The sequence below is a fragment of the Gossypium arboreum genome, chromosome 3 (genome assembly GCF_025698485.1).
Source record: "Gossypium arboreum isolate Shixiya-1 chromosome 3, ASM2569848v2, whole genome shotgun sequence".
Taxonomy (NCBI): domain Eukaryota; kingdom Viridiplantae; phylum Streptophyta; class Magnoliopsida; order Malvales; family Malvaceae; genus Gossypium; species Gossypium arboreum.
This window is the reverse complement of record NC_069072.1, coordinates 131,136,469-131,153,153: the sequence shown is the minus strand read 5'-3', so window position 1 is coordinate 131,153,153 and position 16,685 is coordinate 131,136,469. Positions and strand designations below refer to the sequence as shown.

General features: G+C 30.3%; 2 protein-coding genes across 2 annotated transcripts; one reads left to right on the top strand and one right to left on the bottom strand.

Moving 5' to 3' along the window:
• The first annotated feature begins 596 nt into the window (after positions 1-596).
• On the top strand, positions 597-3,363 carry LOC108482264 (UDP-glucuronic acid decarboxylase 2-like). The gene is made up of 6 exons (XM_017785381.2): positions 597-1,522; positions 2,176-2,323; positions 2,407-2,486; positions 2,563-2,721; positions 2,786-2,878; positions 2,962-3,363. Exons 1-6 carry the CDS (start codon positions 872-874, stop codon positions 3,181-3,183), a joined length of 1,353 nt encoding a protein of 450 aa, XP_017640870.1. The 5' UTR covers positions 597-871; the 3' UTR covers positions 3,184-3,363.
• Positions 3,364-3,568: 205 nt separating this feature from the next.
• LOC108481368 (bidirectional sugar transporter SWEET17-like) lies at positions 3,569-7,137 on the bottom strand. The gene is made up of 6 exons (XM_017784510.2): positions 6,914-7,137; positions 6,786-6,822; positions 6,423-6,633; positions 6,181-6,342; positions 3,898-4,017; positions 3,569-3,771 (listed from the first exon to the last, which is right to left on the bottom strand). The coding sequence occupies exons 1-6, from the start codon at positions 6,951-6,953 to the stop codon at positions 3,610-3,612; spliced, it is 732 nt and encodes a 243-aa protein (XP_017639999.2). The 5' UTR covers positions 6,954-7,137; the 3' UTR covers positions 3,569-3,609.
• Between the last annotated feature and the right edge of the window lie 9,548 nt (positions 7,138-16,685).

Genomic DNA, 16,685 nt, shown 5'->3' with positions numbered 1-16,685 from the left:
CCAATGCAACTGCAACGCGTACACGAGGATAAGGGAAATAGACTACGAGGATTAAATGACTTTAATATATATTTTTTCTTTTTAAATGGAAATTGTTTAACTCTTATTTAAGTCCTTGTACACTTCACACATTTTAAATTTAGTCCTTTTACTTTAATCCATTAGCCTTCTATTCTTTTGATTTGATTATTGAAATCCAATTGACATCACTCTCCAAAGAATTATAAATTTCAAAATATTCTTTTCTCTCGTTGCCAATATTACACATGTGAAAAAAATCAGATATTGGCGTTATGAAAGTTTTAATTTTGAATATGAGATTATAAGGTTATTCACATTATTTTTAAATGAAAATCGATATTTTTTTTAATGTCTTCGCGCGATTTTAGATTGATTAAGTAAGTATATTGTTTATTCTTAAAATATAATATAATCAATTTAATAGAGGTCCAGTGTGTCAACTGGACTTAAAATTTAAATATTTGAAGAGTATAGGAATTGTGAATATAATTAAAATATGTAAAAAGTATCGATAATGAAAAAATGTAATTGTGAAACAAAAGCAATGGCATATAAGTAAGCAAAAAAACATGGTTAAAATATGGCAATAAAATAGACAAAAAAAAAAAAAAAAGAGCTCTCTCACCGACCAACCACAAAGCTCGAGACCGATTATCCAGCGCCAATATTCGTGCATGAGCCCTACTGAACCGGTGATTTGTAACAAATGCTCACTTTCTCCTCATTACTCTCCTTTTCTCACTTTGGAAACATTCAAACCAAAAAAAAGTTTTAATTAAACTCTGGTTTTTTTTTTGATCATTTGTTTTTCCTCCTTCCAAACACCTTCTTCCCCTGTTTTTTAACAAAAATGGCGTCTGAATTGATTCATAGGAACCAGACAACCCCACAAAGTTCGCCAAATATCAGTCCTGGGACCCCTTCATCCCCTGTCAGGAACTGGAAAACCCCATTCCGTTATGTGGCTCAGAAACAGCGGTTCTTCTTTGTTCTTGTCGGGATCGCCATTGCTGCTCTGTTTTTTAACTCGTTCCCTGTTTCGACGTCTTCGTTGTTTCAAGAACTGAGTGGTGGTGGTGGTGGTGGTAGTGGTTTGATTGCTGGTTCTGTCAGTGGTTTGGGAGCTGAGTCGAGTGAGGTGACTCGGAGGGTGTTGTATGAAGCTTACACCGAAGGTTTTCGAGGCAGGAACGTGGCGGCGACTGGTAAGGTGCCGTTGGGGTTAAAGAAGAAGAACTTGAGGATAGTGGTGACAGGCGGAGCTGGTTTCGTGGGAAGCCACCTTGTGGACCGGCTGATCGCGAGGGGGGACAGTGTGATCGTGGTGGATAATTTCTTTACGGGGCGTAAAGAGAATTTGATGCACCATTTTGGGAACCCCAAGTTCGAGCTCATAAGACATGATGTGGTTGAACCGATTCTGTTGGAAGTTGATCAAATCTATCACTTGGCTTGCCCTGCTTCCCCTGTTCATTACAAGTTCAACCCTGTCAAGACCATCATATCCTTTCTTACGTTTTTCGTTTTTCTTGAAATATTTAGATTTTTTTATTTCAGGAGTGTTGTTGGGACTGATTTTGTCTTTCAACTTTGTCAACATGATTCACAAAATAGCATCTAGTCTGATCAGACTATGCATGACATATTTCCATCCACCAAAGAAAAGGTGCCCATTTACTACCATCAGTCAGGGTTTGAACCCATGCCTTAAATGATATCTGAAGGCACATACACTACCAAGGAATTGGTGTTTATATGTTATTAGTAGGGTTGAACCTATGTCCTAAATGGTATCTAATGGCATTCCTTATAGGTGATCATGCGTTAAGTCTGGTCCAATATAAGGTGTTTTTGCTCCATGAATTCCACTTTTGGTTTGGGAGACAATTTTAATATGTGACAATACCAAATTTGTTGAGGGATTTATTGACTCTGGACAAATGACACTTCGAATTTCTTCTGAAGGAGAAGTTTCTCAACAATTCGTGTTCTACAATGTATGAAAATGAGTCGGTTCAGACAATATTCATCCCAATAACATATGAAGATTTGGGTTATGTTTTTCTTTTCTGCAGTTGACATAACATTTATATGTGATTGTGATTTGGGATCCTTGATTTTTGATTGTTGGGTTGGGGTTTGGGATCGATCCACAAGACCAATGTGGTGGGAACATTGAACATGCTAGGGCTTGCAAAAAGAGTTGGTGCCCGTTTCTTGCTAACCAGCACCAGTGAGGTCTATGGTGATCCTTTGCAGCATCCCCAGGTTGAGACCTATTGGGGCAATGTCAATCCCATTGGTCAGTCCTTCGCCTCTCTGTATATGTAAATACATGTTTACTGTGGATGATTTATTAACACGTTTCCGATCCGCCCCCGTTAGGTGTACGGAGTTGCTATGATGAGGGCAAACGGACCGCGGAGACCTTGACAATGGATTATCACAGAAGCCTCGGAATCGAGGTTCATATTTATATATTCCAACTTAGGTATAAGTAACATCAGATACGTGTGTTTGTTAAAATAATTGAATGAACAGGTGAGGATTGCTAGGATATTCAACACATACGGACCACGAATGTGCATCGATGATGGGCGTGTTGTAAGCAATTTTGTAGCCCAAGCTTTAAGGAAAGAGCCAATGACTGTCTATGGCGATGGCAAGCAAACCAGGAGTTTCCAATATGTTTCAGACCTGGTAATACTTTACATCATTTAACTTTTTACCGAGTTTTCATCTGATTCACTGATAATTACAACAGGTGGAGGGTCTAATCCGGTTGATGGAAGGTGATCACGTAGGTCCTTTCAATCTCGGAAACCCTGGAGAATTCACCATGCTCGAACTTGCCGAGGTAAAAAACACTAATATCTTATACTCTGTGTCGGACACATACTCGGGAGTATTGTAAGGGGGTACTATTGAATGATGTTGCAGGTGGTACAGGAAGCAATAGATCCAAATGCAAAGATAGAATTCAGACCAAACACAGAAGATGATCCACACAAGAGGAAACCAGACATTTCAAAGGCTAAACAACTTCTTGGCTGGGAACCGACCATTTCCCTTCGCAAAGGCCTTCCTTTAATGGTGTCTGATTTCCGGCAAAGAATCTTTGGTACCCCTAAAACACTTATCGGCGGTGGTGCTACCGCTTAGTCCTCCTCCTCATTAATATTAGACTAAACAAAACATTTAAGATCATACCTCTACCTATATATTAATTAGAACCTTCATTTTTTTTACTGCTTTTTATAGGAAAATAATAATAATTAATAATAAATTGCATGCTGCTGAAGCTAATCCCTTCTTCCTTCCATGGAGGGTTTTCTTTTTTAATAGTTTTGTCATGAGATTTTAGAGTAATTCAATTTTGTATTATGTTTTGCTTCAACACAAATATAAAATATACTTTTTTATATATATGAATTGATATTTAAAATTTTTATGTATAGTTAAAATGAATATTTAGTATATTGACAAAATAAAATAATTATTAACTCACTAATTTATGCGTAAAATTTAAAAGCTCCACTGATAAATATATAAAATATTTTTCGATATAATTATATTCAAAATACCATATTATACATATTCGTGTTTAACACTGAGATATAAGGGCTCCTTTTGCCAGCCTTGTTCCATTAATCCTTGTAAGCTGGTGTTGTTTGATGGCTTTGCATTTTTGTAAATGGCATACAGCAAAAGTTGTGCTGTTCCCAGTAGACAACCTATCCCATTTGGTACCTATAAATATATACATAAATAAATGATTTTATTTTATATTCAATAATAACGATATTAACAGAGTTACATTTAATTATGAAATTAACGATGATAAATTAAATGAAGAAGGAAATTAAAAAAAGTTACCCCAAGGAAATAATCATGCATAAGTGAAGCATAGAAAGCCCAAATTCCTCCATTCAGAAAAAGGAAAAATGAGAGAAAAAATGGCATGTACTCCACACTTTTGGTTGTCACCACTGTTTTCTGAAACAATATATACAAATATTAATTATATTTATTAAAATAAATAAATAAATAAAATACATGAAATTCAAAATTCGAAATTCGAATATCCTAAAACTTGAAAGTGAAACAAAACAATTATATTTAATATTTAGTTATGTTTAAATATAGTTAATAGTATTTAGTTTCAAGGATTTTAATTTACACTCATGATGATATGTCATATAATTAGTAAATATGATTTTGATTAGATGGTAAAATATAAATGTTGAAAGCTATAAAAGTTTAAGTTCTAAAACTTATTATGTATATTTATATTTCTATTTTTTTATATAAAAGATATGAAATGACAAAATACTTTTAAAATAGTATAATTTATTTTGAAAGGTAAAGATATTTTCCTCATTACTTGACAATGATAAAGGATTGTATGAAACAGTGACGCCACGTCATCTATATACCTTTCCAAATAGTTTTATGCCACATCAGTATTTTTATCCTGAATTTCAGGATTTTATCCTGAAAAAAATCAAATCTAAATTAAAATACTAAAATTCAGGATAAGAATACTGATATGGCATAAAACTATTGGAAAGGGATACAGATGACATAACGTCACTGTTTCATACAATCCTTTCCCACCCAACAATATTGCATATATATGTTTTGCAGATATTTTTTATTATCTATGTGGTATTCTTCAACTTTTGAAGTCATATTTCACAGGGGCAAAGGCAGAAAATTTTTTTAGGGTTGGCCGGATGAAATTTTAATTTTCTATAGTTTATATTTTTATAATTTGTAAATGATTAAATTAAATTTTTATAACTTTAGGGGGGCTAAAGTGCAATTTTACCTTTACTAATTTAAACTTTTTAAAAAATTTTAAGAGTTTAAAATGTAATTTTATATTTTAGGGGGGGCTGAGGCCCATGCCAGTCCCCCTTGACTACCCCCTGCATATTCACCAAAAAGAAGACAAATGAAAATTTTTAAAAGAAAAACACAAGACAAGGAAAGATAAACTTACTCTATTATTATTATTATTATTATGGTCAGAATAAATTATATTAGTATCCTCCTAAAAGTATAATTTTAGGTATCAATAAAATAGTATCATATTATCAAATTTTAAAGATAACAAAATACTATTATACACTCATCAATATCTAATATCTTCTCTAACTTAATTTAATTTTAATTAAATTACTTAAAATAATTAAGTTTTCCATAAGTTAATATTTTTATTTGTGCAACCAATTATTTTTTTAAAAAAGTAATTTTTGTGTAATTTTTTATGTCATTGACACATAATTTTAGTAATTATTTTACTATAAACCTCGAATCAAAAACCCTGAACCTTGAACTTGAATCTTGAAATTAAATCTTAAACCCTAAATCTTGAGGTTCAGGGTTTAGATTTAGGATTTAAGGTTTAAGGTTTAAGTTTGAGTTTTGGGCCTAAGGTTCAGGTTTAGGGTTTAAGATTACGAGTTTGGGGTTTAAGGTTTGGGTTCAGAGCTTAAGGGTTTGGGGTTATGAGTTACGAGTTTGGGGTTCATGGTTCTTATTTAGGGTTCAAGGGTTCAAAGTTACGAGTTCGATGTTCGAGTTTAGGATTTTGAGTTCATGGTTCGTGATTCTAGATTCAAGGTTTAAGGTTTAAGATTTAAGATAAAAAAATTATCAAACTTATGTGTCAATCACCTGAAAAAGTTTGTTGAAATGTTATTAAACAATTGGAAATGGACCATGAATAATGTGGTGGGAAGGGTCCATGAAATAATTTCTTTATGGATGAGTGTATAATAATAGTTTTATGTTTTAAAATTTGACGATGTGACAAAATTTTATTAGTGTCTAAAAACTTTAGTTTTTAAGATTATCCTAATATAAATTATTCCCTATTATTATTATTGTAATGTAACCAAACCAACTAAAGGTTCTTGTTGTTTTAGATTTTTCATCACTGATTTCAGATTCGTAAGCATATTTGACGTTCTCATTGAAGTCTCCAACACTTTTTTTTTCTTCTCTCCTTAAATTAATTTTAGCTTAGCAAAATAAATAAATGAACTTTATTTGATCGAATTTTGTATATTTTTAAAAGATGATTATTTAAATTTCAATTTTTCGTAACACCAACTACAAATCAAAAAATAGAGATGAGATGAAAGTTATTACCATGGCAGCTAAAGGGGAGCCATACATGATGATGTTAAGACCACTACACATGAGCCCTATTGCACCAATTTGTGTTTCACTTTCCAATGCTAACTGTGTCACTACAATGGCAGCTGCTACAAAACCCACATTTAATATCCCCACCAAAACCCCAGTCTTCAACTGCATATCAATTCACATGTATAATTCAATCAAGTTATAAATAAAAATTAGGGTTTTTGAAATTAATTTCAACAATTTACCTTCATCTTTTTTGGTGCATAAATGAGGAACAAACCAACATAAACAGCTTCAACAAAGATGCCAAAGCCATTAACAGTGGCAACAAGGAGTCCCCCAGGCTTAGTGATCCCATAATACGTCCATAAACTTGAGTTTAACAATGTGCAAATGTAAGGTAGGCTCTGGAAATCTTCAGTTGATTTATGTTTTATTATTCTTTCAAACGTTCCACTGCAAATCAAACCCATGCTTTTTAGTTATTCCGATACATATATTTATCGAATACAAATACTTTAAAAATGAAAAATCCGAACAACATAACTTTTCGACTGGACAATGAATGTAAGAAATATGAAAAAAAAAAAAAAGTCATTTATTCTTACATGGGAGAAAAAAAAACCAGAACTGATATAACATTGCCTGCGTGAACATAAAACACATGAGATTACATGAACATATATATATATATGTATATGTCTATAAAGGGGAAATTGATGTTGTTAGCCCTTACCAATAATACCCACAAAGAAACTCAAGCTAAGAATTTCCATTATTAAGTGAAAATGAAAATTGAAGAAAAAAAGAGATGGAGAGTTGAATGTGTTTGGGACTAAATTATAAAGGAGGGAAAGATTGAAGATGGGGAAGCCAATAGCTTGAGAAGAAAAGAGAGAAAGAAGTACATAAGAGTTTATACAAATTTATTTTTTGAAGTATAAAACTAAATGCCAATTGTTGGTTGAAAAAGTATAGCATATTATAGGAAAAAAATATATATCATCACTCATTTTTAGTCCCTACATTCTTTTCTTTAATTTGATATATATTTTTTAATTGTCCTTTTGATATTTTATTAGCTTCATACCAAAAGGTAGTGGTTGATAATTAATAACATAAAACATAAATAAAACAAAAGATGTATAAGTTTTGCAAGAGTTATGCTTTGGTAGGGTTGAGATATTGGGGTTTGTTGAAGTTTTATTATGTGTGAGTGTAGGTTTGGATTATTTTTAAATTATTTTAAGTTTAAGTCTTATTATATGTAGGATATGTTTAGATTTATTTTGATTTTGATTTGAATATATTTTAAATTTTAGTTTATTATGCGGATATATTCTAATTTTCAATTCAGTTATATTTTATATCGAGTTTATTCTAATTCTAACTAATCATATATGTATTACTTTGTGATTGTATTTAGAAATTTTCTTTAAAAATTTGGTTAATTTTTGCCACTAGATCCTAAACTTTGCGTAAGTTGAGGATTTAGTACATGTATTTCAATTTGATCAATTTATTCCCTTTACTTTTTGAATTGGTCAATACTAGTACTTGTACTTTTTGAATTTTGAAATTTTAGTCCTAACCAAACAATAGAAATTAAATCTATTTTGTTAAATTCTGCTATGTTCTCCAACTAGATTATTTCTAGTCTCTATATTTTTTGAATTTTGAAATTCTAGTATTAATACAAACGGAAATTGTTAAATCTATTAATTATATGTAGAAATAGTAAGTTGACATGGCACTAAAATACTCCTAGAGAGAGATAAGGCTAAGCGGAGTGAAAAAGGTTTTCCACGAGACGGGAAATGAAAACTATTAGCCCTACATGAAGTTTGTGAATAAGTGATTGTCTGATAATGAGCAAGGAATATCAGCCTTTATGCTAAACATGATGTATTGAACTCACAATTCATTTGATACTTTTTATGAATGTCAACTAAGTATCGTAAGTAAATTGGTCTCAATTGTTCAATAATTTGATAACCAGAGTCATTCCTTGATAAATAATTACTATGAGTCAGACTCAATAGAATTTGATCATTTCTTTTTTTTTTTTTGTAGTTAAGTGGAGAACTGAACCAATAATTCTCTTTCTTTATTATCAATTAAATCATTGTTCATGACTTAAGTTTCTATTTTATCATCAATCCAATCACTGCTCATGTTTTTTTCTTTTTCTTATTAATGAATAGATGCCATATATGCCTCACATTTCTCAAAAATGATTCGATTGATGGGATTCGGTATGATACTTATGAGATTGATGATATCGATGAGATTGATATTCAAATATTTTTTCTTAGAACATATTGATTTGACCCCATGAGCGGCATCACCACCCATAGCATGTTGCCGTCAAAAGCAAAACCTCGTATTTCTTCTAGAGAATCTCCTAATTGCTCAAGAGCAACTAGAAAGAGATTTTTAACTAGAAAGAATTTAGTTCAAATGTAGGATACCTATCCAAAAGTTTTCGCAACTCAATCATGTATGATGAAATCATCAAAGATTTGACCTTTTCGTATTTAATGAATTGAGTAGCTACCATTTTGTTAGTACTAAAAAGTTAAACAATGACTGAAAATGACCAAATTAAAATATATGGTCTAAATCCACAACTTATGCATAGTACATGGACTAATAGCAAAATTTAACCAAAATACTTTTGCAACTTAAAGTACAAATTTGTTCATTACAATATTGGGGGTGTTGGAAAAAATCTGGTTTGAGAACGATTTTCTTGCATAGCGAAAAAAATAAAATTTAAAAACCAAGTCAGTTTGTGATATTTATAGCAATAAACTTTTCCCGAAATATACCTATGCTTTGAGCGAGATGGATCATTTTTGTTCTCGCCTTTCAACTTAACAACATTCTCCGCTATTATCGTACCACGATCTACTTCGAGTGTGAGCTCGAATAATTCCGAATCAAACACAAAACTATAAATTATTTACTTTACTTTCAGTGGGAAAGTAAAACTCTATCTCTAATAGAAATCTGTGAATTTTTATTCCAAGAAAATAGAATTTATACTTAGAAATAAATTCTCACTAGTTTTGGGCTTAATAACAATATCTCAAAGTAGTGTGCAACTTATTATATTTTTAGCCCTATCGGTGCCATCTATTTATAGAGGGAGGAAGTGAAACCCTAATTGAATTAGTAGAGTGCATTTAATGCCTATTTAATAGAAAAAATCAATTCCCTAATACAAAGGTCAATTTTTAAGAATAGAAATAGATAGAATTTTTAATAGAAGGACCAATTTGCACAAGGACTAATTGCCCCTTTTTTTAGTAGAGTGGACAAAAATATATTACAAATAAGTGGCTGGGTGTAATTATAAGACATATTGCATTTCTAAAAAGAAAATGCAAATTCAAATCTTGGAGACAGAAACAACCATAAACCTTGAACATAAACTCTAAAACCTGACATAAAAAGAATATCTTAAGCTAACCAACTGACAAGTTGAAAAAGTATAGTTTATTACAAAAGAAAATATCATCACTCCTTTTAGACCCTACATTATTTTGTTTAATTTGATATTTTTTGATTTTCCCTTTTATATTTTATTAGTTTCATACCGAAAGGTAGCGGTTGATAATTAATAATATATCTATAATCTATAATATAAAAACATAAAAAAAATATATAACTATTGCAACTTGCAATCATATAAGATAAGGAAAATTACAAATTTGTTCATCACCTGTCTTAATAAAATCAAGTAATTTATGTAGGATATGTGACAAATTTAGAAATATTCCATAAACAATAATATTAAGGAGGACCCATTAATAAGTAAAATTCAAACAATACCGTCCTAGATCGTATATATCATGAATAGTATATTCCTTAAGTATAGAGATCTTATTTTTGTACCTAAAGATTAGAACATTCACCTCCAAATCTTTCCCTTGAGAACTTAGGCAGTAAACACTCAACAATATTTACAATTCAGTTTGCACTCCTTCACAAAAACAATTCTTCAATGAACATATTAGAATGCACTCAATAAGCCCTCTTACAAAACCTAGACAAGCCTTAAAGCATATATTTAATTTCAGCTTACTAATATCGAATATAAGTGAATACAAAGTAACACCTTAAAGATAACTATTATAATCGAATATCTGATTTCCAAAATAGCTACATAGTCTTCATCGATCCTCCTTGTTTCAAGAGTTTCATCCAATCCAATCACCAAATGCTAAGGATTGATATTCCATAGATAGATCATAATATATTCATTAAATTATCAAATCAAATAAGACAAATTTTTTAATCACCTCTATATCAATCTGTAATTAACATTGTCGAATACTACTCACCAACTCTCCGCTTATTTTGCCACAACATATATCTTTTAACATTTAGTGTATATAATTAATCACATCTTTGAATTTTATTTTAATAAAATTAAATGTAAGGTAAAAGGTTAAAGTAGTATTCAAATATTTTATTTTGTAACAAGAATACGTATGTTTCTGAAAAATTATCTAATAAATATAAAAATAAAATAAAATTTAAGATTTTTCATGTACCCAATAAATTTTAACAATTTTAATTATTTTTATTCATGTTGGATCATTGGTTGGGTTTGACAATTGGACTAAAAATAATTTATTGGACCAAAATCTTATTAATTATCCAAAATATTTAATAAATTTAGTTTTGACGGTTTTTATCAGTCTAGTCGATTTTAATTTTTAATTTAAAATCAAATTCACTTGCTAATTAATTTTTAATTTAACCGATCTAAATTCAGTGTTTGAATTTTATGAATATAATAATTAATTTTGATTTTTAACTTAAAAAAACCCTTAATTTCTCACCACAAACGTGACAAGCAATTGGCTTGAATGGTCTTTTCCTTACTGAAAATTACGTTCTTTCCCACCACTGGTTTATTAAGTTATACAATGACGTTTTTATTCCTTTATTAAATTATTTATAATATTACGGATTTAAATAAATTTAGATATATGATATCTAAATTATTGTATAAATTGAGTTGAATGATTAAATTTTAAATGTTGTCAATAAAAATATCATAGAGGTTCTTATATTAGGAGTTGAGTTATATTTTGTCCCTTTAAAAAATGAGCAAATTAATCTTTATATATTAGATTAAAGAATAAATTGGTCATTCTATTAAAAAATAGTCTCTATACGTCAACATCAGATACATGTGGCACATCACATGTAACTGTTTAGTTATTTCGTCAACCACACCAGTTTGTGACAGTAGAAATAGATGAAATTTTTAACAAAAAAATATTAATTTACCCTTTAATTTAACGTATAAGAATTAATTTATTCAATTTTTAAATAAAAAAAGTACAGTAAAATTTAACTTTTAATATAAGTTCTTCAATAGTATTTTCACCGAAGTTGTCTCATTAATGCACATTTTTGTCGAGGTCCATGAACGATCTCTTTGCAAATTTGGAGCACCCAACAAGGTGAAGAAAAAGAAGAGTAGAGGTCAATGGGTCATGCTTCGGTGGGTTACTTTAGTTAAGGTATAATTTAATTAAAATTTGTTCGCACTGGTTAATAGATTTTAGCATTAGATTCTTCTTTGGTGCGAGAAAAGATTTTTTCACAAAGGCTTAAAAAAGAAAGAAAAATAAAAATTGGTCCGACCAAAGTGGAATGATTTGGTTGTAAATAGATATGATTTTTCTTTTTTTAATTTAGGGGGTCTTCAAGCCACGACTAATTCTTGTCTAATTGGGCAATTAAAAGTTGTGTTCTCATCTCCATGAGGTTTTCATCGTTATTATCTCAGTTAAACAGTTTGTTGATAAAATGGATGAAGTAAGATTTAGTTTTTAAATTTGATACTATTTTGCACTTAGATTTCTAAGTTTTTTCAATTCATTTTAGTTTTAAAATTTGACAATTTTTTCCACTATGATCCCGTGTTGATCAGTGAGGTGAATAAAGGAAATAAGATGTTGGTTTGATGAAGAAGCAGGGAGTACGAAGGTCGGAAATAATTTTTGGTCTCATAAAGATAGTTTAGAGGTTCAGCATGGGAAGTATATGAAAATAGACCTACGTGAGTTATTGGCATGATCCTTTTATAATGGGGGATAAATTTAGCTATGTGTCTTAAGATTGTTGACGTGGAAGTCTGATTTGATACCCTTGCCGTGATACTGATGTGACATCTTAGGATGAGATATGTTAGGACAGCTAGCAATCAATTATTCTGGGTCTCCAGATTGTCCTCATATTGCCTTAACAGAGGTGCATAGTTCTAAAATTTGTCAGGCTGTAGTTCACGAACCAATTAATGGTTCGTGAACTAGTTGTAGGTTCACGGTATTGTTGGTTCCATTGGATGACATGTGTTAAGCTCCTTATGAGTTTTCTGTGAGGTTTGCAAGGTTCACTATACAAGGTATAACAATTACCCCCTAGGCGAGTGAAGATTATAGAGTGACCTTCACGAGTTTGGTGAAAAAATAGTAACATGGGTGTTTGAGATGAAAGTGTCTTGAAGTTTATGACAAAGTGTTATACATTGTATAGGGATTCACATTTTAAGTTTAAATATATATAATTAAATATGTAATTTGAATTTTGAAAAATTGAACCTTTTAAATTGTTTAAATTTATACCATGATAAATGATTGTTATTTGTTTGATCATTTGAGTTGAATTATGAATTTGGAAAAACGTGTAATGTGTTACGACATGTTGGTTGGATTTCTAATGAAACCGTAATCATCTTTAATATGTAGATACATGTGTTGTGTGTTCATTGGAGGAACCTTTTGTTGGATCTAGTACTCTAAGTGTAGTATTTTTATTTATGTACAATTATATTTTTTCGAACAAATTGGTTTAATAAAATTATCCATTAATTACATTACTACCCTTTGTATACTGTCCTCAATATTTTTGTACACAAAGAAAAATTGAAGCAAATATTAGCTCATTGGTTATCTAATGTTTAACTAATACTAAACGATATTGTATGGTCGAATCGTAATACAGAAAGATAACTTATTAGTAGATGAACCTAAACATGTCTTAAGTTTAATCGGAAATAAGAAAATCAATTGAAAGACTAATATGCCGTCTATCAAGTCCAATAGGAGAGATGCTTTGTCTTGGGCATCAAAGTGGATGGCTCCCAGAATATAGAGACATAAATGTGACTGACTGAATTAATAGTACATAGAATAGGACCCAAGTAGAATAGATCTTGAATCCATTTATAGATTTATTCACTTGTAATGTTCATAGTGAGACATACCTTAATTCTAAGTGGATGATGGACTATGTGTGCATGACTCGTATACTTTGATGTAAGCAAAAGCCTGAGTTCAAATAGATAAATAACTAAAAGTTAGTGTGTTGGGTATACGACTTCTGCAATATGTAGCATCATTCATAATAGTGGAATTCATAACCCAAGAAATGGATACATAATATCCTAATTAATTATAAACTCATTTAGTCATGAAGTCATTCCATTATAGTATCATGACTTCGCTCAACCTAATTATATATCATTATGAAAGCTACTCAATTAGTGCTTGTCTAATAACCTTGTCATAAGTGTGTTACCCTCATAGGATATCCTTAATCTCTTTAGGATAAATCCATTCTCCCAATATGATACTATTTTATCTCATTATAACTATTACATATTTCTTCATAAAAAATCAATTACTATCAAATAGTAATTAAGTCATTTATCACAAAGACAAACGACCCGTGACCACATTTACTTTTCATCTATCATGTAATGCCAATGAAAGGATGCCATTTACCCATATCTTAATGTATGAATTCCACTATTGTGAATGATGCTACATATTGTAGAAGCTGTATACTGAACGCACCAACTTAATATTGGTTTGATGAAGGAGGAGAGAGTATGGTGGTCAGAAGGAATTTGTTGTCTCATGGAGATAGTTCAGAGGTTCACTGTGGGAAGTATATAAGAATAGGCCTTCAGAGGTTCAGTGTGGGAAGTATATAAGAATAGGCCTACGTGAGTTGTTTGCATGACCCTTTTATAGTGGGAGACAAACTTAGCTGTGTCTAGAACTGTTGACATGAAAGTTTGATTTGATACCATTGCAGTGGTGGTGATGTGACATATTAGGATGAGACATGTTAAGACAACTAGCAATCAATTACTTTAGGTCTCCATGTGGTCCTTGTTGTAGGTCAATTTTGACCCATTTACACCCAAATCCAAAACTAACAGTCCAAACATCAAAACCATTTTATAACCCACACACAATTTAAACCCATTAACCTAAACCAAATCAAACCCAACAACCCATTAAAACCCAATACCCAAACCCAACTACCGTGGCCCAACTTTAGCTTAACCCATCCCCAATCAAATCAGAAAACCCTAACCCTATGTTTGGCGCCGCACCACCAACTCTCTGCCACCACCTGCCCACTACAGCACCACCCCATCACATCCACCTCCCTCTGCACCTGCAAGACAATAAAGAGAAAGGACAAAAAATAATAGAAAAAGAATTTGTAAAGGCTATAAAAGCCGATTTATAACTTTGTAAAAGGGTCGGCCATTTTGGGGATTCTTGATGAATGAATACAATAGATTCGGCCAATTCAATACCAAGCAATAGATTTCATATATCAAAGACAGATCTAAACACCAAAGCAGTGAACATCAGAATATAAGAATCGAAATTGGAAAAATAGGAGGTGACGTTCCGTCCTTTAAGTTTTAAATCTTTTTTTTTCTTTTTCTTTTCTTTCTTTATACAAGCAAATACAGACACACACACACACACACACACACACACATATATATATATATATATATATATAAACAACGAAAAAAGGAGAGAAAAATTACCTTTTTTGAGATTCCAGCCACGACGACGGAGCTACGACGGCGCGCGGTGGCCCTCCCGGCCATTTCCTGGGTTTCCCTAGAGAGAAAAATCCCCTTCCCCTTTGTTTTTTTTTTAAAAACCCGGATAAAATGAAAATTTTAAAGGATTTTTGACTTTTAAAGGCCCTCAAAACGACGTCGTTTTGGGGCTGGCCTTCAACGCCCAAAACGGCGTCGTTTTACCCTGGGTCGGGTCGACCCGACCCTACCGACTCAGGATCCGCGCGTTTTTGCTCTTAGGGGTTAATTGCGCGCGCGGTCCTTCCGCTTTTTCAATAATTTGCAATCAGGTTATTATTTCTTCTAAATTGGCCCTGTAATTTATCATGCTTTGCGATTTGGTCCTCCTTTCAACGATGTCGTTTTAAGTGTTCGGGCAAATTGCTTATTTGATCCTCTGCAGTTGCACGGGCCTTCAAATGGGTCCTCGTGTTTATCTTTTATTTTAAATTCGCCCCAAAACCTTGATTTTAACTCAATTTTAGTCCTTCTTCATTTTATTTATTTATTTATTTTATTTTCGTTTTTTAAATATTGTTATTATCATTCCTAATATTATTAATACTATTATTTCTCTTATTATTATTGTTATTATTAATATTCGGTTATTAACATATTATTATTTTTAATGTATTGTTATTACTAGTTATTATTATTTCTAGTATTATTATATATAATATTAGTGTATGTTTTATATATGTATGTATATATATATATAGTATTATCTTAATTACTTTATTTTAATATTACTATTGTATTATATTTACTTTTTATATTTCATCATTATTTCTAGTATTATTATTAGATATAATATTAGTGTATGTTTTATTATATATGTATATATATATTTATACATGGTATTATTTTTAATTATTTCATTTTAATATTTTTATTATGTTATATTTGCTTTTTTGATTAATAATATTATTACTATATTTATTATTATTATTAATAATAGTGTATATTTTTTATATGTTTATGTATATGTATATATTTGTGTACATAGTATTATTTTCTAATTACTTTATTTTAATATTTTTATTATGTTTATGTGTATATAGCGTTACTAATTTTCTTTTATTATTTTCCCTTGTACATATTGCCGTTTATACGTTCTTATTATTACTATATCTATTATCTATTAGTATTATTTTTAAAATCAATACTTATATGTATATATTATGTTTTTTAATACTATATTTTTAAATACCATATGTATCGTGTATATTCTTAATACTATATATTGTATGTATTTTCTTAATAACTATATTATATGTATATATACTATGTATGTATTTTAATATTACTATGTATTTTTTAATATATGTATATGTGTATATTTATGTAATATTATTAATAGTTGTTTCTTAATATTATTATTATTTCTCATATGTGTATGTTACGTAAATATATTAATACTATATTATATATATATATATGTGTTTTTTTATTATATATATATATTACGTATATATATCTTTTTAATATTATATCTTTATATATGTCATGTATATATTTTAATGCTATGTATATACTTTTATTTTTAATAATATTTTAGTACATACATATATTTATATATTATTAT